The sequence below is a fragment of the Lemur catta genome, chromosome 2 (assembly GCF_020740605.2).
Source record: "Lemur catta isolate mLemCat1 chromosome 2, mLemCat1.pri, whole genome shotgun sequence".
Lineage (NCBI taxonomy): Eukaryota > Metazoa > Chordata > Mammalia > Primates > Lemuridae > Lemur > Lemur catta.
Genome location: NC_059129.1, coordinates 35,331,642 through 35,359,051, shown reverse-complemented (window position 1 = coordinate 35,359,051; position 27,410 = coordinate 35,331,642). Strand labels below are relative to the sequence as shown.

The following is a 27,410-nucleotide window of genomic DNA, read 5'->3' as shown; positions in this document are numbered from 1 at the left end:
AAGAAAATGTCAGAGTGACCAGAGTGTGGTCGGAGAAGGGAACATTGGTGGAAGGTGGGGCTTTCCAGGCCCTTGAGAGGAATTTGGATTCTAGTGCAAAGAGCAATGGGAAGGCACGAAGGCTTCTGAGGAAAGGGAAAGCTACAGTCTGATACATGGTTTTTAAAAAGGCTTGCTCTAGGCTGGGCGCGGTGGGTGGCTCACGCCTGTAATCCCAACACTCTGGGAGGCCGAGGCGGGATCTTTTGAGTTCAGGAGTTCGAGACCAGCCTGAGCAAGAGCAAGACCCCATCTCTACTAAAAATAGAAAGAAATTATCTGGACAACTAAAAATATATATAGAAAAAATTAGCTGGGCATGATGGCGCATGCCTGTAGTCCCTGAGCTACTCAGGAGGCCGAGGTGGGAGGATCACTTGAGCCCAGGAGTTGGAGGTTGCAGTGAGCTATGATGATGCCATGGCACTCCAGCCCGGGCAAAAGAGCCAGACTCTGTCTCAAAAAAAAGACTTGCTCTGTGGAAACAAAGCTGGGAAGAATGGAGCCAGAGGCCACACGAGTGAGCTTTCGCACTGGTCGGGCCAGAGATGAGATGGCTTGATCTGCATGGTGGCAGAACAAGTCACTCAGGGAAGGGGACGAGTGTATTTTGAAGGTAGATTCATCGTGGTTTGGTGGTTGATGTGTTGGAGACAGGACGGGGAAAGGGAGGCCCCCCGTGGTTCTGGTTCCTAGAGTGGCTCCCTAGCGGGGTGGGGCGCCATTCGCTGAAGCGGGAGGCCCGAGTGGGAGCAGAAACCAAGAGCTGCATCTTGGGCCTGCCGAGGTGGGGGTGATGGGAGGTCCAAGCCCAGAAAGCCGACTCCGAGCGGGAAGCCCCTTCCCGGTCTGCATGGCTCTAACATGCAGAGACAGATGCTGCTCTTCCTCCTCCGTCCTTCCATGAGGGTCGCTGTCTTTACTGCTTCTTCAGTCCTGCCCGTTCTCCGCTGCTTTGTCCCCCAGGCACAAGCAAACAGGATCTGACCTCTTTCAACATGGAGCTGTCCTCCAGCGGGATCAGCGCTGACCTCAGCAGGGTATGTGGTGGGCCTGAAGCCACGGACAGCGGGGGGCACGGGACACAGCTGGCTCCTGGAAGGCAGCAACGCCACTCATCTCTTTCCCTGGGCAGGGCCATGCAGTCGTGGGGGCCGTTGGAGCCAAGGACTGGGCTGGGGGCTTCCTGGACCTAAAGGCAGACCTGCAGGGGGACACATTTGTTGGGAACCAACCACTGACACCAGAAGTGAGAGCGGGATATTTGGGTGAGTACTTCTCTTTTCTGCTGGGTTTCTTCTGGTTTCAGGGGCCAGAGGATCTCTCAGTCTGGCTTTTAAAATAATAATGAAAGCAATTAAGCTACCAACATGAACAAACTTAGAGTTCAAGTCTGGTTACAATGTTCTTAATTTTTCTCTTAATGGCCCCTCATCTGTGTATTAATCATGTTTTTTATTTTCTGTATTTTCTTTTCTTTTTCTTTTTTTTTTGGAGACAGAGTCTCACTCAGTTGCCCAGGCTAGAGTGCCGTGGCGTCAGCCTAGCTCACAGCAACCTCAAACTCCCGGGCTCAAGTGATCCTCCTGCCTCAGCCTCCCAAGTAGCTGGGACTACAGGCATGCGCCACCACGCCCGGCTAATTTTTTCTATTTTTAGTTGTTTGGCTAATTTCTTTCTATTTTTAGTAGAGGCAGGAGTCTTGCTCTTGCTCAGGCTGGTCTCGAACTCCTGAGCTTAAGCGATCCTCCCGCCTCGGCCTCCCAGGGTGCTAGAATTACAGGCGTGAGCCACCACGCCCGGCCATATTTTCTGTATGCTTTGACTGATGCTTTGACATCTTGGGGACTTGCTAAGCCTGGAGAGACTGCCCCTCCCAGGGCTAGCTAACTCCTAGAGGTAGTGAACAACTTGCCTGTGAACACCCCTTTTATATCCAAACCCCCAGTCAGGAGCTTGTGTCTCCAACTACCTCCTTTATCCAACTCTTACATACCAAGGTGTTATTTCCTCTGCCCTACATCAGCCCAGAGTCAGGTATCAGCTAACTAGAGACCACCACTATAGCCCAGAGCCTGCCGAAATCATTCAAACTGTGCAATCCTGAACTTGCCCCCGCTACCTCGCCATCCTCCCCACGGAAAGCGCAGTCAGAGCTGTGGGCTGTGCTCTTCCCTCACTCCTGCCTCTCGCTGACCTGGTGCCTCCCCGCCTGGCCCTGCACGGGGCGAAGTGCCTCCTGCTTCTGAGGGGCTGTGAGTCATAAGTGTCTTGCAATGACAGTGGCCTCTCTCCATGTCATCATTCAGTCATACCTATAAATTAAATCCCAGGTACATTTTAGAGCAACCTGCCTCATTAGTAGGAGGATTACTTGAGGACTTTTTGAGGCTTCCTCCTCTTGAATTGTCCAAGAGCTTTAGGGTTTTATTCAGGCTCGAGAGTTCTTTTGATGCCAAGCATAGAGGAAATGAGTTTAGTCCATCCACAATTGCTATTGCTTCTCTCTGCCTCATGATGTCACTGTTGAGTCTCCTCCTGCGCAGTTCTGTGGATGTTTGTTCACTCAAGGTGACGCGGGGCTCGGGCTGCAGTGGGGCCTCGTCACCCCTGTGCTCCGTTCTGAGGTGATAGCTCTTTGAGTTCACACTCATACAATCAGCCTGCCCCAAGGTACGAGCTGGCTCCAAGAGCTCTGGGCTAGGGCTGCTTCCAGGTTCCACCTTCTCGTGGATCTAGAGCCACCATCTTTCCACCCTGCCTCATCCATGACCACTGTACAGGAGTGGGTCACTCTTTTGTTAAACTCTCAGAACACAAAAGGTTCTTATTAATTTTTTCCTCAGGAAAATTGGTGCTATTCATCTTGCATCTACCCTTCTAAGGAAGTCTACTGTAGTAATTGTCTTCTTTTTTTCTGTTTTTCTTCTTTCTTTTTTAAAAGACAGGGTCTCACTCTATTACCCAGGTAGGAGTGCAGTAGCACAATCATAGCTCACTGTAACCTCCAATTCCTGGGCTCAACTGATCCTCCTGCCTCAGCCTCCTGAGTAACTGGGACTACAGGCATGCACTACCAAAACTGGCTAATTTTTAAAATTTTTTTAGAGATGGGTTCTCGCTATGTTGCCCAGGATGGTATGGAATTCTTAGGCTCCGGCCAGGTGTGGTGGCTCACACCTGTAATCCCAGCACTCTGAGAGGCCAACGTGGGAGGATCTCTTGAGGTCAGGAGTTCAAGACCAGCCTGAGCAAGATCAAGACCCCATCTCTACTAAAAACAGAAAAAATTAGGCAAGTGTGCTAATCAGTGCACACGCCTGTAGTCCCTGCTATTTGGGAGGCTGAGGCAGGAGGACCAATTGAGCCCAGGAGTTTGAGGTTGCTGTGAGCTAGGCTGATGCCACGGCACTCTAGCCCGGCAACAGAGCGAGCCTCTGTCTCAAAAAGAAAAGAATTCCTGGGCTCAAGCAATCGTCCTATCTCAGCCTCCCGAGTTGCTGGGTTTGTAGATGTGAGCCACTGTGCCTGGCTCTTTTTTCTTTTTTTGATATTCTTTACTGAGCAATTATATGCCAGGCACTGTTCTAAGCATTTTACATGTATTAACATCTTTTATGTCATTTTATCCTTACAACAACCCAATGAGAAGGTATTTTTATCATCTGTATTTTACAAATGAAAGAACTGGGCCAAGGAGAGTTTAAATAACTTGACCAGGGTCACAGAACTAGTAGCAGAGCCTAGGTAGTGTACCCCCAAAGTCTGTTCTGTAAACCACAACGCTTATACTTTAGTACGGACGCTACCTGCCTTCAGGGTGATTTTCTGTTCTTTGGTATACTGGAAAATAGGTGTACTTTGCTCACTGAAGAAGAGAAAATAACTCTGAAGTTTAATCTCCAGTTAGGCGCCCACCCCACTCTACACACACACATAATATACACATATGTGTGAACCTATGTGTATACAGAGATAAGTATAATCTTAGATGTCTACTATGCTCCTCTCCTTTAGATCTTAGTTTAGCGATTGCTGCCATAGTGCTAAGCATTTTATATCCATGGCCTTATTTCATCCTCAAAACCACACCACGAGGTTGGTACTGTTCCCATTTTCTAGATGAGAAAACTGAGGCTCAGAGGCATGAAATGAATTATCAAGATTACACAGCCGAGGAATGTAGCAGCCTTGGGCCCAAATGGCACTGTTTGCACTGCTCAGAGCGATGACTGCTTTCCTCAGGTCTTCTGGCTGTCCATGCGTCTTTGTTAATAACCCAGTTTCCTGGGCCCTCTGCCCCTTTCCCTCTGGGTGTCACCTTCTTCCAGTGTCCTTTGTGTTTCTAACTCCAGTCTTCTCTCTCTGTCCCCTCAGGTTACACGGTGACTTGGCTGCCCTCCCAGGGGAACACACAGCTGCTGGCAGCAGGAGCCCCCCGATACCAGCATGTGGGCCGAGTGCTGCTGTTCCAAGAGCTCAATGACAGCGGACAGTGGCGTCAGGTCCAGAAGATAGACGGGATCCAGGTGCGCACCACCCGCGGGGCATCCGCAGACCAGGGGCTGGCGTGACGTGCATCACGCTCCGGCTGTCCTTTGAGCACTCATCCGCTGACCCTGTGCCAAACACTATCACATTTGTCCCTCACACACCCTCTGAGGTGAGCCTTGGCATATCCACTGTCCAGTTTCAGAAACTGAGCCCCAAAGAGCCCACCGTGTCTTAACTCATACAGGCTCTGAGGGTGGATCCAGGATTTGAACTTGCACTTGAGGGAGTGGACTAAGATGGACATGGTGCAGCTGAAGGGTAGGGAGGCTGCTGCCAGCCCCTGTGTCCCCACAGGCTCCTCCTCAGACGCCTGCCTCTGCCCGCAGGTCGGCTCTTACTTCGGTGGCGAGCTGTGTGGTGTGGACGTGGACCAGGATGGGGAGGCAGAGCTGCTCCTGGTGGGAGCCCCGCTGTTCTACGGGGAGCAGAGAGGAGGCCGGGTGTTCACCTACCAGAGAAGACAGGTGGGCGCCGGGCCACGGAGCCGAGGGGGAAGGAACGGGAGAAATAGAGACTCACAGGCCTACTTGGTCCCAGTTTGCTAAAGGGTTTTCCCTGTCTGGTCCCGGGTTGACTGAACCGTTAGAACAACAGACAGACAGGCGGGAGCTGCTCCTCACTGTGGAAGGCTGTGTGCAGGGGCCCTGCCAGATTCTTTGTGGACATGACCTCATTTGATCTCACGACCACCTCCTGAGAGCCTACAAGCTATACCTTATAAATGGGAACATGGAGGCTCGCGGGGCTGGGCACTAATAACTTCCCGAAGCCACAGGGCAGGTGGATGGCAAGAGGTGGAGCTGGCCCCTGAACCCAGGGTGGTGTGCAGCACCATTCCAGGTCTGCGAGGACCACATCTTACATTTCTTTTCTTTCTTTTTTTTTTTTTTTCTTTTTTAAGAGACAGAATCTTGCTCTGTCATCCAGGGTGGAGTGCAGTGGCATGGTCTTAGCTCACTGCAACCTGGAACTCCTGGACTCAAGTGATCCTCTCACCTCAACCTCCTGAGTAGCAGGGACTACAGGCTTGTGCCACCACACCTGGCTAATTTTTCTAATTTTTATTTTTTTGTAGAGACAGGGTCTTGCTATGTTGCCCAAGCTGGTCTCAAACTCCTGGGCTCAAGCAACCCTTCCACCTTGGCCTCCCAAAATGCTGGGATCACAGGCATGAGCCACCATGCCTGGCCTATCTTACATTTCTGTAGTGTTCTTCACTAAATTGTCCTTCACAGTGCCGTGTGCCGTGGAAGCTCGCTGAGTGATCGAGGTATGACGTGTCTCCTTGCTCCTTCCTAGCTGGAGTTCGAAGAGGCCTCAGAACTGCAGGGGGATCACGGCTACCCCCTGGGGCGCTTTGGCGCTGCCATCGCTGCCCTGACAGACATCAATGGGGATGGGCTGACGGATGTGGCTGTGGGAGCCCCCCTGGAGGAGCAGGGGGCTGTGTACATCTTCAACGGGCGGCAGGGTGGGCTCAGCCCCCGGCCAAGCCAGGTGAGGTGCTCTGCCTGCCAACCCAACGCTAGGCCCAGGGCCTGAAGCCCCCATACCCAGACCCCACTCCGCGGCCTGGCCCTTCCGGGCCTCCCTCCTGTCCGCCCCCGGCTCAGCATGATCTCTCTCTTGCTCTCAGCGGATAGAAGGGACCCGGCTGTTCTCAGGAATTCGGTGGTTCGGACGCTCCATCCACGGGGTGAAGGACCTTGAAGGGGACGGCCTAGCAGATGTGGCTGTCGGGGCTGAGGGCCGAGTGGTCGTGCTGAGGTAAGATGGGACCCCAGTGCTCCCAGCAACCTCAGCTCTCGTCCTGTGAGTAGTTGAGGTGTGCGGGCACCATGTGAGTGCTTGGTAGGCATGAGCTCAGTGGTCTTCACCCTAGCCCCGTGCGACAGGGCCGCTTTTTATAGAGGCTCGGATCATACTCCATGGCAAGCAGCTGCCATCAGTGGCAGAACTGGCACGTGAACCCAGGCCTCTCCGACACTGAAACCTCGTAGAGAAGCAGCCTCACGTGACGGGTAAAGGCATGTCTCTAGAACATGGTGCCCTAGATTCAAGTCGAAGATCTGCCATTCACTTCTGAGGTGTCTCACCCCAGTCACTTAGCTTCTCAGGACCCAAGTTTCCTCGTCTTTGAAGTGGTGACATTTCTCGCCTTACCCGTATCTTAAGAGTTGTTGGAAGAATCACACAGGGAATAGATATTTATTGATCACCTGCTATGTCTTAAACACTGAACCAGGCATTGGGCACAGAGTTTACATGCAGAGAAACATAGAACAAAAAATTAAACAAAAGATAGTTAATTGCAAATTGTAATAAGTGCAGTGAAGGAAACAAACAGGGTACCATGAGAGAGGACAGCAAGGGAGACCTGCTATAGACTGAGTGACCAAGAAAGGCCCCTGTGAGGAGATGGTATTTGAGCTGGGACTTGAAAGATGAGAAGGATCCAGGTTTGCAGAAGTCAGGGTAAGAGCTTTTTATGTATTTCATAGAAGCCCAGGATGTGCCCAGACCGCAAGGCAGGTAAAAGTTTGACGTGTTCAAGTGACTGAGAGAGGGCCAGTGTGGCTGGGTCAGCCCAGAGGTCGCGTAGCGGCAGACAAGACTGGAGAGGCGGGAGCCCCGGGAGCGCAGCGGAAAGCTTGGGCTTTATTGTGGATGTCGTGCAGCCTCGCTGGAGGGTTATAGGTACAGAAGCAGCTCAGCATGATTTCTCTTCTCAGAGCGCACTCTTCCGTGTGGACACAGGTCAGCAGGCTTAGTCAGCAAAATCAGTGTCATTGAGAGCTGGCAGTGACGATGCGGTCGCTCTAGGCTGGGAGCAGCCTTTGAACTCTGCTCGTGGGAGCCGCAGGTCTGATGGGGGATGAGCAGAGGAGGCCAAAGGAGAGACTTGGTTGTTCTCTGCCCTGCAGCTCCCGGCCCGTGGTGGATGTGGTCACTCAGATGTCCTTCTCCCCAGCTGAGATCCCAGTGCATGAAGTGGAATGCTCCTATTCAGCCAGGGACAGGAAGAAGGAAGGAGTTAACATCACACTCTGTTTCCAGGTCAAGCCTCTCATCCCTCAGTTCCAAGGTGGGTGCTGTCCTCCCGCTCCCCAGAGAAGCTGCCTGCCCCATAGCCAGGCCTGGGGCTTGGGGCCCCCCACCGTTCATCGCCTGCCTTTTCCACCCTGCCCAGGTCATCTGGTTGCCAATCTCACTTACACTCTGCGGTTGGATGGCCATCGGACCAGAAGCCGGGGCTTGTTCCCAGGAGGGAGACATGAGCTCAGTGGGAATAAAGCTGTCACCTCAGACAAGTCCTGCTCTGATCTCTGGTTTCACTTCCCGGTAAGGGAGCCAGTGCCAGCACTCTGAGAAGGAGCTGGTGAGCTGACTGCAGTGAGACAATGCTGGGCAGACTCCGCTCTGTTGCTGTCCAGATGGGTGACAAGTCACTCTGATCTCTCTGTAGTGTCATTTCCTCTGCAACAGTAGTGATAACACCTTTAGCATACTTTCTTCTAGTGTTTTTTTGTTTTGTTTTGTTTTGTTTTGTTTTGTTTTTTGAGACAGAGTCTCGCTTTGTTGCCCCGGCTAGATTGAGTGCTGTGGCGTCAGCCTAGCTCACAGCAACCTCAGACTCCTGGGTTTAAGCGATCCTCCTGCCTCAGCCTCCCGAGTAGCTGGGACTACAGGCATGCGCCACCATGCCCGGCTAATCTTTTCTATATAGATTTTTAGCTGTCCAAATCATTTCTTTCTATTTTTGGTAGAGACGAGGTCTCACTCTTGCTCAGGCTGGTCTCGAACTCCTGACCTCGAGCGATCCACCTGCCTCGGCCTCCCAGAATGCTAGGATTACAGGCATGAGCCACCACGCCTGGCCTGTTTTGTTTTGTTTGTTTATAGAGATTGGGTATCACTATGCTGCCCAGGCTGGAGTGCATTAGCAGGTGCAGTCATGGCACACTGCAGCCTCAGATTCCTGGGCTCAAGCAATCCTCCCCTGCCTCAGCCTCCTGAGTAGGCTGGGACCACAGACATGCACCACTGCGCTCAGGGCTAGTAGGGTTTTTTTTTGTTTGTTTGTTTTTGAGACAGAGTCTCACTCTGTTGCCCGGGCTAGAATGCCATGGCGTCAGCCTATCTCACAGCAACCTCAAACTCCCAGGCTCAAGTGATCCTCTTGCCTTAGCCTCCCAAGTAGCTAGGACTACAGGCATGCGCCACCATGCCTGGCTAATTTTTCTGTACATATTTTTAGCTGTCCAGATCATTTCTTTCTATTTTTAGTAGAGACAGGGTCTCGCTCTTGCTCAGGGTAGTCTCGAACTCCTGAGCTCAAACAATCCACCTGCCTCAGCCTCCCAGAGTGTTAGGATTACAGGCGTGAGCCACCACACCCTGACTGCTAGTAGTTTTTAATGCATTTTTAACATGATTGCAATTGCAACATAGTTACCATTTTTCCCTACCATTTTCACACATCATATATTAATGATGCTATGCAGCTTTTATTATTAGAAAGCTGTTTTAGAGACAGAGTCTTGCTCTGATGCCCAGGCTGGAGTGCAGTGGCCTGGTCATAGCTCACTGCAGCCTCCAACTCCTGAGCTCAAGCCATCCTCCTGCCTCAGCCTCCCAAGTAGTTGGGACTGCAGATGCATACCTGGCTAATTCTTTTTTTTTTTGTAGAGACAGGGTCTCGCTATGTTGCCCAGACTGGCCTTGAACTCCTGGCCTCAAGCGATCCTCCCTCCTCAGCCTCCCAAAGTGCTGGGATTACAGGTGTGAGCCACCATGCCCAGCCTCATAATTATTTTTAATGGCTACAGAATATTCAGTCATCATGGTATGTCATTATTTGCCAGGTACCTATGGACATTTATTATTAACACCCATCCCAGAAAGAGGTTGTTTTTTTTTTAAATATTAGTTTGAACAACTGCTGAAACACCCAGATTCAGTTTGTTTATAAGCAGTCCTGTGTAAAAATGGGATTAATATCAAATTATATGCTCTTAAATATTTCATAAAAGTCTCAGTATAGGACTGGGGTATAAGACTTTGAAGTTTGTTTTAAATTTTCTGTTGTGGGGAATATGAAACATGGAAAACTAGAAAAAATAGTGTAATGAATCCCCAGCTACTCATGCCCCTATTTCAACAATTATCATCTCTCAATCTCATTTAATTCATGCTGCCACTCAGCATTCCTCAGCCTCCTTCCACCCCTCCCCTTACAAGATTTGGAAATTTTAAACATAAATTTGCCAGAGAAGAAGGCATGGTGACGTGGCAGAAAGACCTCTGCATTTGGACATCTGGGTTCAAATCTGGGCTCTGTCACTCCTAATTCTAGATTTAGGACAATTGTGTCATCCTTTTTAGGCCTGATTTTCCTCATTTTTGATGTAGGGATAATAGTACCTGTCTCTTAGGGTCAGCAGGAACTCGAGGTGCAAAACGATTTGGGTGCCCACAAAGTGCAGTGTCGGGCATCGGGAACAGGAGACGAAGACCCATCCCCGTTCTCAAGGAACAGAATTCTAGAATTAGGATATTCTAGTTTTTCTAGAATATTCTTGTACAACCTTTGACAATGGCTGCCCAAGACAAAGATTCAGGGCTTCCATTAGGACGCAGCGGGAGCAAGTGCTGTGACGGATGCGTGACGTTCTCTGTGGAATTGGGGCTGAGGAGTGACAGCTGTGCAGAGAGGCACCCTGGGCAGATCACAAACACCTGATGTGCAGTAAATGTATTTTCACTGCTCGTAAGGTGGTAGACAAGAAACTGCTAGAATTTCATCATTTGTAAGATGCAGACAAGGTGTGCATTTAATCAGAAGTGCGGTAAAGGCTAGACTCATGACGGGTTGTATTCTTTCACCCTCAGGTGTGCGTTCAGGACCTCATCTCCCCCATCAATGTCTCCCTGAATTTCTCTCTTTGGGAGGAAGAAGGGACACCGAGGGACCAAAGGGCAGTAAGGAGAGGCCAACTAGGGAGTGGATGGGAACAGGGAGGGCAGGAATTCCATTGGGAGGAAGTGGCTGTGGCATGTGGGAGTCCGACTGTGAGCGCCAGAAGCACAGTGCGGCTCACTCACGCAGGAAGGGCACACGCGGGAGTTCGAATTGAAGGGAAATTTGAAAAACCAAGTTTGGGAAGACGGCGAACAAGGGTGGTGGCTCTGGGGGCCCTCGAGAGGAGGCCATAAGGGGTGAACCTGCCCCGGGTTCCTGCTGTGCGTCTGCTCCAACCTTGCCAGGCTTCGGACGCCGCTCAGCACACACACTCCAGGCCCGGCCCCTTCTGGGTGGAAGGACAGGGCACCTTGATTCGCTTTCTGACCCATGTGTTCAGCCAGGGCAGGCCATTCCCTCAAAACCCAGTAGAGGTGCTGTTATTATGTAAAAGAAGGGGGGAAACACCACCTACCCTAGTCAGCCAGGGCGCACACTCCCTCCCAGTGTCCAAAGCCTGATTTCTCTTTCTGAAACCCCTGACGCTGAGCGGGTGGGTTGGTTGTCCGAAGGCAGCAGTGTCTGGTAGAAAGAACCTGGGCCTGGCACAAGCATGAGCAGGTTCTCTGGGACTGTCTGAGATTGCGTCCCAGTCTATGAAATGAGTCCCAGCCTTGTGAGGCCTCTCTCCCTCCTGCAGGGGCTGGCAAGCATACTCTTTCTGGTGGCTTTGGCAGTGGGCGGGGGGCGCAGCCCGCCCGCCACGCTGCTCCCTGAGATAACAGTGGTGCGCTCACCAGAATACAGCCCTGCCCGCCGGTGCTCGGATGCACTTGAGGAAACTTGATGGCGCCGGCTCCACTGAGGGACATAAACGTGGTACCTGCCCTTAAGGGCGCAATTTGCTGTTGGAGAAGCTGGAGAAGACAGTGGAGCCAAAGCTGTGATGATGCTGCGGCAAAGTTAGGGACAGGGTGGCAACAGTCTAGGCCAGAGAGTCCGGCTGGGTAGGGAGAGCCCCCCCTCCGCCTGACCTGAAGTCCCCAGGCAGAGAAGCAGGGTGCACATCGGAAAGAAGGTGCAGTGTGAGCACAGAGCAAGGATGCCAGAGACGGTGGGTGATGGGAGGAGAGAGAGAAGGAATGAATAAGCCCAGAGAGGTTGGCTGCTCTTTTTTTTCTTTTAAACTCCAGGTGGCACCAGAGGGGGCTTGCCCTTGAGCAGCTCTTTCAGAGGGACCGAGGGGTTTGGTCCTTCCCCTGAGGGCACTGAGGAGCCATTAAAGGACTTGGATGAGGCCTTCTTTGATTGCAAGTGCCCCTAACCCTAAGCGAAAAAGGAATCAGTTTGCTCTGAAGAGACCAGGGGAGGATCCTGGCTTCGCGCCTGTCTGCATCTGGGAACCCAAACAAGGCCATCAGGAATGGGCCTCTCTTCATATCCTAGCTTATTATCCTTTGTTGGTGTCATCATCCATTATCCTCTCCACTGGGCAAGGCTCCTTCTTCTTGTTGTGACCTGGGCCATGTTGACACCCCTAAACCAACCCCTGGCCCAGGCCTGGGTCAGATGCCCACCGCTGGCCTTGGAGTGGGGCCAGGCACGCAGGGGGGCTGGGAGACCGAGGCGTAGGCGGCTCTACTGTCGCACACGTATCGCAGAAGCTCACTCCAGCAGCGACAGGGAGGCCCATTGCAAGGGTGTGAGCCTGGAGGCAGGAGGCTGTTGTAATGGCCCCATTGAGGGGTGGGAAGCCCTGAACCAAGGCAATTTCTGTGGGAGTGGAGAGGAGGGTGTACATTAAAGAGAGCTGGAAGAGGCAGAATTGCCAGATGCAGAGGCATGGGGAGAGAGGCAGAAGATGACGCCCATTTCTGACTTGGCTCTGGGTACATGGTGGAGCCGCTCCCCACACAGGGGTCACTGGAGGGGACACAGGGGAGCTGGTGAGTTCAGCTTTGAACTTGCTGCTTTTGGGCCTGTGAGTCATTCTAGGCAAGGGCAAAGTACCAGTTAGATGAACTCAGTTACTCAGTTGCAAACAGCAGAGATTGGCCACAGCTTGCTGACCCCTGCTCTGATCTTGCTGCTCCTCCACCCTCTGTATACCTTCCTGTATACCTTCCTGTATTCCTCTGCATACCTGCTCCAGCTCTAGCCATCATGTCTGCACCTGGCCAAGGGCAGTGGGAGAAGAGCACACATCCTCCCCTTGGGAATATCCCCCCTCTGCAAAGCCCCACAGCACATTCACTTACATCTCATTGATCAGAACTCAGCTTCGTGGTCACATCCAGCTATAAAAGAAGCTGAGAAAAGCAGTCTTCTGCCCACACGGCCATGCCCCGGGGAAACAGTGGAGGCGCTGTCTTAAAAGCAGAAGGCGAGGAAGGATTGTCTCTGCTATGGGCACTAATTAAACGCCAAACTGTGTGGTGTGGGAGAAAGAGACCTGAGATCACTGTTGTCAAAAAAGACTTCCTGAGGGAGGTGTCAGTGGCTCTGGATCTTGCGAAATGAGCAGACTTTGGGTAGGTGGAGGGAGGAGGAAAGGCGTGGCAGCAAATCAAGGGACACGGGGAGATGGGCTGAGCTGCTGGCAGGAGGATGGCTTAGCAGGGCGGAGGCCCTGGACACCCATCCGGGCCTGGCTGGGGTCCAAAGGGTGGTAGGAATCTGTGTACGAATGCTGAGGTAGGTGACAAGCAGTCAGCAGAGGCCACCAGGACTCAGCCCCTGGAGGAAGAGTCTGGAGGCTGCTTGGCAGGTGATCTGGAAGCAGAGGAGGCCGGCATCTTTCTAGAACATACAGTTGATAACCCATAAAATCCTTCCAGGGCCCCATTACCCTTAGGGTTAAGTCCCAGCCCCCTAAAATGGCCTGCAAGGCTCAGTGGCATCTGGACCCTGCTTTTATTTCTGCCCCTGCTAACGCACAGCGCTCCAGCCAGCACAAGCATCTTTGCTCCCTGTGCAACGCACAATCTCTCTCTGGCCTCTGGGGCTTTGAATAGACTGTTCTTTCTTTCTCCCTCGCCATTCAAATCATCTAGCTCCTGCTTCCTCTTCCTTGCGATTTCAGTTGTGATGCCATACTTCAGGAAACTTCCTTGATTCCCAAGTCTGGGATAAGAGTCCTTTCTACATGCTCTGAAGATACCCTGTACTTGTCCCACCATGACATTTGACCCACTCTGTTGAAAATGCTGAGTCACCTCTCCCACCGGAATGGGAGGGCAGGCAGTGCGTGTGTTTTGTTCTCTGGTATATACCTAGTGCCCAGCATGGGGCCGGGACCAGAGTAGAAGCTCAGGAAATGTTGAAAAATTGGCACACCTGTAATCCCAGTGCTTTGGGAGGCCAAGGCCAGAGGATTGCTTGAGGCCAGGAGTTCAAGACCACCCTGGGCAACATAGCAAGACCCCTGTCTCTATAAAAAATGAAAAAAAATTAGCCAGGCATGGTGGTGTGTGCCTGTAGTCCCAGCTACTCAGGAGGCTGAGGCAGGAGGATGGCTTGAGCCCAGGAGTTGGAGGTTGCAGTGAGCTATGATGACATCACTGCACTCCAGTCTAGGTGACAGAGTAAGACCATCTTTAAAAAAAAAAAATTGGCCTCCATCTGATAAAAGATGGAGAGCTGTTCTAGGGGGAGATAGGGTCCACAGAGAAGAACCACAGTGAAAGAGCTATTCACAGGCAGGTGGGTCGCAGGCTGTGTGGCCAGGAGGTCCTGCCCAGGCAGGAATTGTGGGGGCTGCATTGTCACGGCCCTGGTCTACTGTCCGGGAGAAGGAATGGGGCACCCTGAGCCTCAGCTTTCTGTCAAGATGCCCGCAGAGCAGGGCTGCACAGGCGGCCAGGGCTGAGGGGGGCGGGCAGCCCTGGGGAGGAAGCTGGCGCCTGGGAGGGGCAGACCACCGTGAGCCCTGGCGAGCCTGGAGCCCCTGCCCCTCCAGCCCTCCTTCGTGAGTTCTGCTGCCTCAGTTGATCTCTTCTCCCTCCACCTCCTCCGTGCTCAGCAGGCCAAGGACATACAGCCCATCCTGAGACCCTCACCCCACTCGGAGACCAGGGAGGTAAGAGGGGAGGAGGGGCCGGCAGAGTGGCCTGGGGTCAGCCCCCTCCGGGTTTGGGGCCTGAGCCTCCTGGTCCTTTCTTCTTGGCCTTTCAGATCCCTTTTGAGAAGAACTGCGGGGAGGACAAGAAGTGTGAGGCCGACCTGCAGCTGTCCTTCTCCCCCGTGAGGTCCGTGAGGCATCCGCCCCTGGCCTGTCCGCTCTGTGTGGTCCTGAGGCAGCCCCCGAGTGCCGGAAAGAACGGGGCCGCGGAGTCACTACCCGCCTCCACTCACCAGATGTGCCATCTGGGGACACCACTTCCCTCTCTGGGCCTTAGTTTTCTTTTCTGAGAAATGCAAGAACTTTGTGGAACTCCCCTCTGCATTTGATGAGATTACAAAGCTTACAGCCTGAGCATAGGAGCTTATTTTTTATATTTATTTTTTCTGGCCTATTGTATGCCTCAGCTTTGCAATTCCTCACCCTGGTCCTGCCTCAGTTCGACTCCATAACTCCTCCCCCACCCCCACCCCCCATCTCTCCGCAGATCCGGAGCCCTGCGCCTGACCCCCTCTGCCAGCCTCTCTGTGGAGCTGGCACTGAGCAACTTGGTGGAAGATGCTTACTGGGTGCAGCTAGGCCTGACCTTCCCCCGGGGACTCTCCTTCCGCAAAGTGGAGGTGCTCAAGGTGAGCCGGAAGGCAGGGCGCCCGAGGTTGCGTGTCCACGGCCCCCGCCCGAACACGTGGCAGCAGCAGGCAGGCAGAGGTCTTGGGGACACATCTGGGTTCTCAGCCGGATGGTCACCCTCGAGCTGTATGCTCTGAGGGTAAGGTTCACCCTTTGTGAGCCTCAGATTCCACAACCAAAAAGCCAGGCTGGGGACACCCACGGGCGCCGTGCAAGGGCCACACGAGACGGGGCGTGAGGAAGAGGCCCGCGCTGTGCCCAGTGCGGTCCATGGCGCGGACGTGCATGGGTGGGTGAGGGGCCGCCTCCCTCCGGAGGTGACCGGAGTGTTTCTGAGGCATGGTCTCGATTATCTTAAATACAGCTTTTGTTTTTAAACTACTATTATAAAAGTAATACATGATCGCCACAGAATCTTGGAAATCACAGAATTTTAAAGGAGACGATCACCCATATACTTCCTCAACTCCGCAGTTGCTGCTGCTTTTTTTTAAAGCCCTGACCACATCAAAGCAGTTACTACTCTGAACCTTTTGGTGTTTACCCTTCTTAATTTCCTGTATTTAGTTATAGAGATTTATATTACCTGTTTATCTATACACATGCACACACATTAAATTGTGTATTTATTCTACATTTGTTTTAAATAACTGTCATTTTGCTCTCCATATGGTTGTTTTTCCTCAAAAAATGTTTTATTGTGGTAAAATATATGTAATATAAATTTTACCATTTTCAACATTCTTAAGCTTACATTCAGTGGCATTGAGCACAGTCACGGCGTGGTCAGCCGCCACCGCCGTCTCTTTGCAGAGCCGTCCGGCCCTGCCAGCAGCTCCACCCGCCTGTGCCCCCTGAGCCACTCTGCGTGTCCCTGTGAACTTGCCCGTTCTAGATATTAAACACGGTGTCTGTTGTTTGTGTCTGGCGTCTTTCACTTAGCGTGATGTGTTTGACACTCATCCACGTGGTGGTGTATGTGAATTTCCTTCCTTTTTAAGGTTGAATAATATTGATTTCATTGTACATATATACCACATTTTATTTACCCATTCATCTGTCTGTGGACACTTGAATTATTCTTATACAGAAACATTCACTGCTTACTTAAGAGGCCTCTAATAGAGTAAGAACTTGAGATCTCGTGTCACACAATCCTGTGTTCTAGTTCTTACCGGATCCCTGCATTACCCAGTTGAGAGACCGTGGGGACCACCCTTAACCTCCCTGAGCCTCTATTTCCTTATCTGTGTCCCTTCCCAACCTGAGGCTGAAATCTGTCCCTCACAAGACTGTGACAAAGACAAATGGTTTCATAATGCTCAGCCCGGATCAAGTTCTTTTTTTTTTTTGAGACAGAGTCTCACTTTGTTGCCCAGGCTAGAGTGAGTGCCGTGGCATCAGCCTAGCTCACAGCAACCTCAAACTCCTGGGCTCAAGCCATCCTTCTGCCTCAGCCTCCCGAGTAGCTGGGACTACAGGCATGCGCCACCATGCCCGGCTAATTTTTTTTCTATATATATTTTTAGTTGTCCAGATAATTTTTATTTCTATTTTTAGTAGAGACAAGGTCTCTCTCAGGCTGGTCTCGAACTCTTGACCTTGAGCGATCCACCCGCCTCGGCCTCCCAGAGGGCTAGGATTACAGGCGTGAGCCACCACGCCCGGCCCAAGTTCATTTTTAAAATGGTTGCTGAAGGTGTAGATATAGCAGCACATTTTAAAGACTTCACAATATTCTGTTCTTTGATTGTACCATAATTTATTGGACCATTCCTATCTCTTTGAACTGTTTGATCACTTCCAGATTTTTACTATTAAAAATAGTGTTGCAGTGACCATCTTTCTACTAAACCTCTGTCTCTGCATTCTGGATTCTTTAGCCCTGTGTCTCTGAGAACAAGCCGTGGCAGGGACACAGCCTGGAGGAGGTGGGGGATGCTTGGCCTTGCCCACCAATGAGGCTGCTCTCTCTCCTCCCACTCCCAGCCCCACAGCCACATGCCTGTCGGCTGCGAGGAGCTTCCTGAGGAGTCCAAGATTCTGCCCAAGACCCTCACCTGCAATGTGAGCTCCCCCATCTTTAAAGCAGGCAGCTCGGTGAGTGTGTCGAGTTCCTTGGAATCAGCAGCCAAGGGAGGGAGGGAGCTCTTGGCTCTGGGGAAGGGAGAGGTGATTGCCGAGGGAGGGCCTACGCCACTCCCTACCCCAAGGGGAAAAGATGTGGAGCTGTTTTGTGTCCTGTTTGAGAGCCTGGACTTTGGAATCGAACAAACCTGGAATCGGGTTATTTGTTTGTGTCCTTATATACATAACTTAACCATGTGGAGCCTCCATTTCCTCATCTGTACGATGGGGATACACATCTAGCCCCGTGCTTGCGGTGTAGCGAGCACTTGATAAGAGCCTCTGGGATTGTGGGGATCAGGTGTGGGGGTCCGGAGGTGCCAAGGCTGCCCCTGAGCCCTTCGTCTTCATTCCCCTCCTTCCCTGCCAGGTCGTCATCCAGGTGATGTTTAATACGCTCCTGAACAGCTCCTGGAGGGACTCTGCTGAGCTGCGTGCCAGTGTGAAGTGGTGAGCAGGCCCCAGCAGGCCCCAGCAGCATCCCTGCCCTGTCCCAGCCGCCGTGCAGTCCTGGCCAAGCCCGTCTCCTGACACGGTCCTCTACCTTACCCCAATGCAGTGACAATGAGGACTCAGGTCTCCTGAAGGACAACTCGGCCACTACCAGCATCCCAGTCCTGTACCCTGTCAACGTCCTCATCGAGGAGTGAGTCCTTCCCAGCCAACCCTCTGCTCCCTCCCCTGCCTCCCCCCACAGAGCCCTCCTTCGGGGCCTCCTTCCTTTCCTGGAGCCCCCCGTGGGTGATCAGAACGGAGTCCAGCCACAACGCTGGAGTGCATTTTCAGCACTCCAAAGAGTGAGGGCCCTTTACGAGCTCTGGCTCGGCCATCTGGAGCTGACCCGATGGCAGACTCGGCAGCTGCACTACCCCGAAGCTGGCTTTCCCTGGAGCCCCCAACACCTCTGAGGCAGCTGTGCCTCTCTCCATTTAATTAATGGACAAACTGAGGCTCAGAGAAGGCAGATACTTGCCCAGGGTCATAGTGCTGGAATTGCTGAAGCCAGAGTCTGAACCTAAGCTGTCTGACTCCAAAGCCCCAGCCAAGCTCTTGACTGTTTCTGTCATGCAAAATTCTCTGCCTTCCTGGGGCCAGCAGTGCTAGAAGAGGTAGCAGAGAAGTTGTCACAATGGCCCTCACCCTCGGGGAGCTTACGGTCAAGTTGGAAAGGCCAAATTCAGTGAATCTCAGAATGTTGTGGCAGGAAGGACCCATGGGGATTGCTAGTTGGGTTATCTTGTTTATAGGGGAAAGAAACTAGACAAGTCAAGTGGCTTTTTCAAATTGGCTCCATGAGATAAGGACAGGGACAGCGTCTGAGCCCAGGTCTCCAGTGCTTTTGAACATAAATGCCAAACGGAATGATACTGGTATGGAATTAGCCAGGAAAGATCAGTGTGGGTTGGGGTGGAGACAGAGTGTTCGTGGGGAAGGTGGGGCTTGGACTGGGGCTGGAGGCGGGGCGTGAGGATAAGGGCCAGGAAGGAGGCAGGGCATGCTCCTCAGCGAGCTCACCTGGCATAGGGACGGCAGGCAGGAAGCAGAGGGCAGATGTGGGGAGCGGGGAGAGGGCAGGCTCGGCCTAGGGCAAGTGTGCGCAGGGGAACAGTGGGGAGGCAACCTGGACATGGGGGGCTGTGGACCTGACCCTTGTGGGCAGCAGGGAGCCATGGAGGGACTCTGAGCAGGTGAGCGGCAGGATGGGAGAGACGTTAGGACGAGCAGGCAGCAGTGTGTGTTGGCAGGATGGGTGGGAGAGGGAGTCAGAGGCCCATGTGGTTATCCAGGAGATGAACTGGGGCCAGAGGACAGCACAGACCCCGGTGAGGTGGCACACCGTGGGGAGGACACAGCCCCCAAGGCACATCACCCTGGGCTCCAGTCCTGTCCCTCCTCCACTGCGGGGCTTTGGGCAAGAGGCTGACGCCTTCCAGGAGCCGTAGTTTCCCAAGGGAAACAGCCGGTCGTTGTGAGGCCTGAATGAGATCATGCCGTGGGGTCCCTTGCACAGTGGCTGGCAGCTCAGAGGCTCCCTGGAGTCGGGGATGCTTCTCTTCGACCTCGCATCTGTTCTTCTCTCTCCACAGCCACAAAAACTCCACACTCTATATCAGTTTCACCCCCAAAGGTCCCAAGATCCAGCAAGTCAAGCACATCTACCAGGTATGAACCCTGATGTGAAAGGTCCTTCTTGGTCACACATTCATTCAGCCCTGTCCTGAGGACTGAGGATGCAGGCGCCAAATGGACATGGTCCCCATGGGCAACGGGGCCAGCACTCCACCTAGTTCCGTAAGCCTTTCTCCATGGCTTCATGCCTGTACTTAAAGGCTCCCAGCAGCAGGGAGTTAGTTACTTACTAACTCCTTTTCACCACTGAATATATGATTTCTAGAATCACAGAACTTGAGAACAAGAAGAACTCTGAGAGAGAACCTACTTTTTTTTCCCCAAACATTTGATGAGCCCCTGTTCTAGGTCAGGTGCTTTGCTAGCAGCTGGGCCAGCAGTAAATAAGACGGGGACCCTGCCCACTCACCCAAGTTCTGTGCCCAGTGCATGCTTTCTACATGCAACCCCATCATTCTCGCGCCACCCTGTGAGATCTGTAAGATTGGCATTGTCATTCCGGTTGGATAGATGAGAAACCTACAGCATAGACAGGCCAGTAACCTGCCCAGGTTACACAGCTAATAAGGGGAAGAGGTCAGGTTCAAGCACGTACTTGAACATCAAAATCCATGAGTTTAACCTCTGCGTTAACGATCTGCCATTTCTCCTGCAACATGGTCAGTGCTGTAATAGTGGCCTTCATTCTGGGGGCTTAGAGGAGAAGGGCTGCTCCCTGCCTGGGCTGAGGTTTCCGTAGCGGGAGCCTCTGAGGGAGGAGTGGGCACGGACCAAGTTAAGAGCACTTTGGTTTCGCCTTGGAAGATGACTCCAGCCCAGTACCGTATAGTATAGCTAGCACAGCATAGCATAACTAGGAGTGCAATTGCTCCCTCAAAACTTTGGTTTCAGCATATTCTAAACCAAATTTGTCATTTTCCCTAAGCCAGCATCTCCTCTCGCTTGCTCGGAATCCTTTAAAGGCATCATCTTTTCCTTAAGCAAAACTTGCAAGTTGGGGTGAGTTTCTCCTTCCTCCTGCCCAGTCCCGCTGCCTCTTCACGTCCTGCTGTGCGCATCCCCTTCTGTCTTTGGCCCCTGCTACTACTCAGACCCAGCTCCTCGCAGCTGCACTGTTGAGACAGGCTCCCACTTGGGCCACGATCCACCTTTCTCGTCCTCTTTCCGTTCCACACCTGCAGTGGAAGGACTTCCCTGGAGCCGCGGCCTTCCTCGGCTGCCTCCCGTGACCCCCCACCGCCTGGCCGAGGGGGCCCTGATTCCTTGCCCTCCGGCCTTCTGGGCTCCGATCCTGAGCTTCCTTTCCAGCCTTGTCTCCCACGGCTCCTTCCCAGGTACCCACCCTCGAGCCGAACCTCACTCCCCTGGTGCTGCCCCGTTCCCTCTGCTCTTCCCAGGGGCCCCCTCCCGCCTGCACCTGCTAACATCTGTCCGTCTTTCACGGTTAAATTCAAATGCTGCCTCTGACATTAGGCCTTTTTAATTTCACAGATATTTCAAGTGTCCACAAATGTTTGTTGAATGAGCAATAGAACTCCTCCAATCAGATACACATTTCCCTGCTTGACCTCCCTGAGACATTATTGCTGCCACTCTTGTGCCACTTTCTTATACATTGCTAGGTCTCCCAGCCCTAGCACAGATAGTTCTTTTTATATAAAATGCACTCAGAAAATGTTTCTTAACTCGATGTAGTTGCCAAAATGAGTCATTCCCAACCTGCATTGTGCAAATAATTTTTGCATCTATACTTGCTAAATGTCATTCACTCATTCAAAAAACTACTTTTTTGGAGGCTTATCATGTGCTAAGTACTGTGTCAAGCAATAGGGAGTTGGAGATGAAATAAGACACAGTTCCTGTCCTCAGAAGCTCGTGGTCTAGCGGAGATACAGACACACGGGCAGACACTGTGCCGTCCTGCCGCGGACAGACAGAGTGCATGGGAATACAGGAGGACAGGGAGCTGCCTCGTGCTCGGGGGCTCAGCCAGACCTTCAGAGATGACGCTGGCGCAGGGCCCTGCGGGCGTGGGAGGGTGCGCTGTGGAGAAAGCGGGGAAGCGTGTTCCAAGCAGAGGGAAGAGCACAGCCCCACACTGTGAGGCCTGGAGGACGTGACCGACTGGCTGTGGTCACTCGTCACACAGCCTAGCGAACAGTGGGCCCTCGGGACTCAGCCGATGAGGACATGTGAGGAAGAGGCGTGTGAGGGCACGCGGGGTCTGGGGTGGCAGTTGGGGTGGCTGGCATTCAGGGCTCTCAGTCCCTTGTCCTCTGTGCCAGGTGAGGATCCAGCCCTCCATCTACGACCACAACATGCCCGCCCTGGAGGCCGTGGTTGGGGTGCCACAGCCACCCAGCGAGGGGCCCGTCGCGCACACGTGGAGCGTGCAGGTGGTGAGTGCCGCCCAGGGGCCGGGCTGCCCTGGCCTGTGGGGTGGGCACATGCAGGCGGCAGGGCCAGGTGCGTGGGAAGCGTGTGAGGATGTTGGGCTCAGTGATGTCTGAACTCTCCCAGGGCCGGGGCAGTTTGGGGCAGAACTGGGATGCCAGGCTCTTCTCTGGGCTGGGGGAGGCTCTGACTAGCTGAGGACCCCCCGCCTCGTTCCTAGGAGCCTCCTGTCCACTGCCATCGTGAGGACCTGAAGAGGCCCCCCGGTTCGGCTGAGGTATAGGGGCGTGAGCTGAGAGGGCTGGGCGGGCAGCGGGCAGGGCACACAGGCGTCCCTGAGCCCCAGCTTCCTTGTCGCCGCCAGCCGTGTCTCTCCGGAGCCGAGTTCCGCTGCCCGGTTGTCTTCAAGCAAGAGATCCTCGTGCAAGTGATCGGGACCCTGGAGCTGGTGGGGGAGACTGAGGTAGGCCTGCTGTGGCAGACGTGGTGTGGCCGTGGGGCCGGGTGTCTGCGGGCAGTGGTGGGTGGGCTGCCCACCAGACGGTCGGTCTTCTTCCATTTCTTTTTTCCTATCTTGATGAAAATCCCTCATGTTTACACAGCCACACATGAAAGGAAACCACGATTTGCTTGAAATTTGCAATGCTGTTTTCATGGGCCTACGGGTAGTTCTGACATATTCTTTATGGGAACACTTTCCTTCTAACTACGAGTGACATGTTAGATGCCACAGCAGAGAGCTGAGTAGAGCGGGTGCGCCCTGCTGGGGCCCATGCGCCTCTGCCCCTCCCACTGTGTCGAGGTCCCGGGCCCTGATGCCTGTCCCCAATCCCTGTCCCCTCCACAGGCGTCCTCCATGCTCAGCCTCTGCAGCTCCCTCTCCATCTCCTTCAACAGCAGCAAGCACTTCCACCTCTACGGCAGCAACGCCTCCCGGGCCCAGGTATCTCGCCCCACTCAGGAGCCCCGGGAGCAGGTGGCAGAGGGAGCTGAGCAGCCTGGGGCAGAGCTAGAGGGGAAGAGCCTCCTAGGAGAAGGTCTGGGCTCCGCCAGTCAGAACTCCCCCAAGGAGCCAGCCTTGGAGAAGCTCCCACCACCGCTGCTGGGCAAGCGGCTGACCATAAGGTCACCTGAGATGTGGTCATCTTATGTGTCACGTAAAGATCAATCCAATGGCAGGTTAGCCAAGGGCTACCCACCCACCAGTCCCAGGGTGAAGAAGGGAGAGGCTATAAGCCGAGAGCAGCGGGTGCAGGGCCCACCACGGCGGAGTGGGCAGGGCAGTGTCAAAGAGCGGGAAGTTCAGTGTGATGGGCAGGCGGAGTGTGAGAAGGGAAGATGAATCGGTAAGGCCAGCAGAAGCCAGATTCTGGAAGGCTTTGAATGCTGAGCTGGGATTCTGGCATTTTATCCTGGGATTCATGGCCACTTTAAGGCCTAGGACAGGCCATGGTGCACGTTGGCCAAGTCACTCAGTGACTGCAGCAGGTAACACGTTGGAGGGAGAGGGGCCGGAGCCAGAGCCTGGTGCTGTGGCACAGTCCAGATGGACACGATGAGACGGGGGAAGGGGTGGGTCACAGGGACTTCAGGGCTGGGAAAGTCTTCTTTGCACTCCCCTCCCCCTCCTCCCCCAGGTCACCATGAAGGTTGACATCATGTATGAGAAGGACATGCTCTATCTCTACGTGCTGAGCGGCGTCGGGGGGCTGCTGTTGCTGCTGCTGATTTTCATAGCGCTGTACAAGGTGAGAGCACCTGGGAGCAGCAGGCGTGGCCAGACCAGGGAGCGTTAAAGCAGGGGGGGGGCTCACCTACTCCCTCCTGTGACAGAGAAGGCTGCCGAAGGCTACCGAGGCCCGCAGAGCAAGCGAGACTCCCCCCATCACGCAGCCCCGCACCAGCAGCGCAGGACTAGACTCCCAGGAGAGAGAGAGGGAAGAGGCCACATATCGAGGGCCTCACGGCACCAGGCACCGGCAGGCAGAGGCAAATGCCACAAATGTGGTTCCTGCCTTTGTGGAGCTCACAGTTTAATGGGGGAGACAGACAGGGACGAGCACGATGAGAACTACAGCCGGGGCCGTGTGTGCTGGAGCCCGGAACAGAGGGGCTGCAGGGGCCCGGGAAGGCCTCCCAGGAGAGGTGGCATTTGAGTGGGATTTGAGGGATAAGTAGAAATTACAGATGAAGAGTATCAGAGGCAGATATTCCATGTATTACAGAAAAGAGAACACAGGCTGGGTGCGGTGGCTCATACCTGTAATCCCAACACTTTGGGAGAAAAAAAAGAGAGAGAGAACATAGAAAATCCAAGTTTCTCCCTATTGCACCCCCAGAGGGTTGTCATTAACAACCATTTTCTTTATATTCCTCCAGGATCTAATTTTGTTGTTAACATATGCGTATACATGTGAGCATGAGAGAGAGAAAGAGAAAGTCAGTTTGTGTGTGTCTATGTAGAAAACATAAATGGAATAATGCTATATATGCACTGCTCAGGAACTTGTATTTTCCACTTGATGCTATATAATTTTCTTTTTCTTGCTTCTTTTTTCCTTTTTTTTTTTGAGACAGGGTTTCACTGTCTTGCTAGAGTGCAGTGGTGTCATCATAGCACCCTCACACCCTGGGCTCAAGCAAACCTCTCACCTCAGCCTCACGAGTAGCTGGGACTACAGGCATGTGCCACCATGCCCAGATAAATTTTCTAGTTTTTGTAGAGACAGGGTCTCGCTCTTGCTCAGGCTGATCTTGAACGCCTGGGCGCAAGTGATCCTCCCACCTTGGCCTCCCAGAGTGCTGAGATTAGAGGTGTGGCCACCGTCCCCAGCCTATTAATACTATATCTTGATATCTTTCTGTGTAAGCACAATCAGCTCTACATCTTGGTTTTTAATTTCAGTAGTTCTCTGCTATCTGGGTGCCCCATCTGTTATTTAACAAGTTCCCTATTGCTGAACATTTAGGTTGTTTCTAATTTACACCCATGTCAAACAATTTGACAAAAAAATGGCTCCTGTTACCCAAATATCTGCACATTTGTCCAAATATTCTTTGGAATTAATTCCTAGAAGTGGAATTGCTGGGAAGAAGAATATGCATACACACACACACACACACACATATATATATATATATATATTGTTTTTTTGAGACACTGTCTTACTCTGTCATCCGGGCTAGAGTGCTGTGGTGTCAGCCTAGCTCACTGAAACCTCAAACTCCTGGGCTGAAGTCATCCTCCTACCTCAGCCTCCCGAGTAGCTGGGACTACAGGCATGCGCCACCACGCCCGGCTAATTTTTTCTATTTTTAGTAGAGATGGGGTCTCACTCTTGCTCAGGCTGGTCTCAAACTCCTGATCTCAAGTGATCCTCCTACCTCGGCCTCCCAAAGTGCTAGGATTACAGGTGTGAGCCACCAGGCCCAGCCCGAATATATATGTTTTGAGCTTCCAACAGAGGGTAAGGCATATAACATGTACTATATAAGCATTGGGTTTTCCTATTAGTATTATTAGAGAGTGTCAAATCACCTGCCTGAAAGATTGGTGCATGACATTTTGATGAGCCCAAAGAACAAACTATTGAACTTAAAGCTTTTGAAAATATTGCTGAGAACCAAGCGCAACAGATGCCTGTCGCCTGAGCAGACGCCACGTGGCTGTGGCACGGTGGGCCGACTGACACAGACGGCGCCCTCGCATTCTCCTGGGGCCGGCCAGCCCAAAGTGCCCCGTGGACGTTTTACTCATGCAGTTCTTGTTTTCGTGCAGGTTGGCTTCTTTAAGCGGAACCTCAAGGAGAAGATGGAGGCTGACATAGGTGTCCCAAATGGCATCCCTGGAGAAGACGCTGGGCAGCTGGCGTCCGGGGAAGAGGCCGTGGATCCAGGCTGCCTGGAGCCCCTGCATGGGGGGCAGGTCCAGGATGGAGGCGGCAAGGATGGCAAAGACTGAGGCCCAGGGCTGGACTCAGGATGCCTGGGGCCTGTCTGCCTCAACCTGCATTTCACTGTGTCCTCGGGCAAGTCACTGCCTGCCCCTCCTAGGCCTCAGTTTCCCTATCTTGAACATGGAGCTCATTCCTGCCGGCCCCCTTTGCGGGCTCAAGTGGAATCTGCTGAAGGACGGGCCAGGAAGGCTACGGAGGTGAGGCCTTGTAATTGTCAGAGGGTCCCGGCTCCCACCAGCCTGTCTTAGTTCCCTCCCCTAGAAGAGAACGTCTGATCTAATTCTGGAGACACTGTAGTCTCAGGACCTAGTGACACTCCTGGCCCTCACACCTGCCCTTAGATGTCCACAGCTGCCTCAGACTCCCAGAACTTGTCCTTGCACTCTCTCCTGCCGGGGGTGCAGTCAGAATGCCATTCTGCTGCCGGAGAGCAAATGTGATCAGTGTTACTACACGACTGCTACCAACACCTTGCCCTCTGGCCAAAGACCAAATTCCTTAATAGGCTTTCCAAGGCACTGCAAAACTGGACCCTGCGGCCCTCCCAGCCTCTTCTAGAAACATCCCACCTCCCTCTTCCAGCTACAGTGACACCAGCCTTTCTCTGGAACCTTCCTCCGGCTCTCCTAGCTCACTCTCACTCAGCCCAGCTCTCGTGTCGTTTCCCCAGGGCAGCCCACACTGCTCACACACACACCAGCCTGCACCTGCCCCTCAGGACACGGGTCACGTTTGCTCTGTTTAATGATTTATGCACTTAATATCTGTCCCTCTGACAGCGAACTCCATGAGCGTAGGGACCATACTTCTCTTGTTCACCGTGGGATCCCTGGTGATAGCAAAGGGCAGGGCACATAGTCAGTGCTTGACACAGTTTCGCTGGATTAATGACGGAGCCTGTGGAAGACAGAAAAGGTTTGGATGGCCCATGGCGTCCCCATCCTTCAGGGCTCAGTCCTCTCAAGCTCCACCCCGCCCTGGCTCCACAGCCTCCCTCGGGACTTGTCACACCCGTGCAGGGGCCCCCACTGGAGACTGTGGCTCAAAGTGGGGACCGTGTCTGTTCTCCTAGAGCCCCAGCGCCAAGCACAGCGCCTGCGCACATGTAACCAACAAGCATGCAGCTCTGTCCGGCTCTGTGACGCGTCTGTGCCGGTGCGACATCGCAGCCCGGTTCAACTATCCCCCTCAGCATTTTCAGTAAATGGCACCCAAATAGTCAACTCTTCTTCCTTTGTTTCCTTTTCTTTTCTGTGGGGGACGATGACCCTCACATACTGAACCGTGTGTGACATCGTGAGTTCATTCAAAAGAGAAGCAAGGAGAGACACAGAACATGGAAAAGGTTAGGGGACATTTGACAATTCATTATCCTGGGTGTACAGACCCTCTGAACCATGTCTGTAAAACAATGATTGAAGGGCAAGGCCCTCAGCCCCCCTTTGGAAGGACAGAGGGGACTAGTCACTGCTGCCCTCTTGTGGTCAGTAGGACCCCC

General features: G+C 53.1%; 1 protein-coding gene across 5 annotated transcripts in view; it reads left to right on the top strand.

The window, feature by feature from the left end:
* Positions 1–27,135, top strand: part of ITGAL (integrin subunit alpha L) — a 37,330-nt gene extending 10,195 nt beyond the window's left edge. The window contains exons 10-31 of one of the 5 annotated variants that reach the window (XM_045543342.1): positions 1,006–1,079; positions 1,175–1,307; positions 4,417–4,568; positions 4,920–5,057; positions 5,893–6,090; positions 6,230–6,360; positions 7,518–7,678; positions 7,784–7,935; positions 10,486–10,572; positions 14,580–14,633; positions 14,729–14,802; positions 15,163–15,304; positions 17,295–17,405; positions 17,803–17,882; positions 17,992–18,078; positions 19,520–19,595; positions 21,848–21,961; positions 22,177–22,233; positions 22,321–22,419; positions 22,804–22,899; positions 23,594–23,704; positions 25,735–27,135. In XM_045543342.1, coding sequence (XP_045399298.1) covers positions 1,006–1,079; positions 1,175–1,307; positions 4,417–4,568; positions 4,920–5,057; positions 5,893–6,090; positions 6,230–6,360; positions 7,518–7,678; positions 7,784–7,935; positions 10,486–10,572; positions 14,580–14,633; positions 14,729–14,802; positions 15,163–15,304; positions 17,295–17,405; positions 17,803–17,882; positions 17,992–18,078; positions 19,520–19,595; positions 21,848–21,961; positions 22,177–22,233; positions 22,321–22,419; positions 22,804–22,899; positions 23,594–23,704; positions 25,735–25,917 — 2,510 coding nt within the window. In that variant the 3' untranslated portion in view covers positions 25,918–27,135. Of the gene's footprint in view, positions 1–1,005; positions 1,080–1,174; positions 1,308–4,416; positions 4,569–4,919; positions 5,058–5,892; positions 6,091–6,229; positions 6,361–7,517; positions 7,679–7,783; positions 7,936–10,485; positions 10,576–14,576; positions 14,634–14,728; positions 14,803–15,162; positions 15,305–17,294; positions 17,406–17,802; positions 17,883–17,991; positions 18,079–19,519; positions 19,596–21,847; positions 21,962–22,176; positions 22,234–22,320; positions 22,420–22,803; positions 22,900–23,593; positions 23,705–25,734 lie in introns of all 5 variants that reach the window. The other 4 variants (XM_045543341.1, XM_045543340.1, XM_045543344.1 and 1 more) reach the window with 4 other exon arrangements.
* Positions 27,136–27,410: the final 275 nt, after the last annotated feature.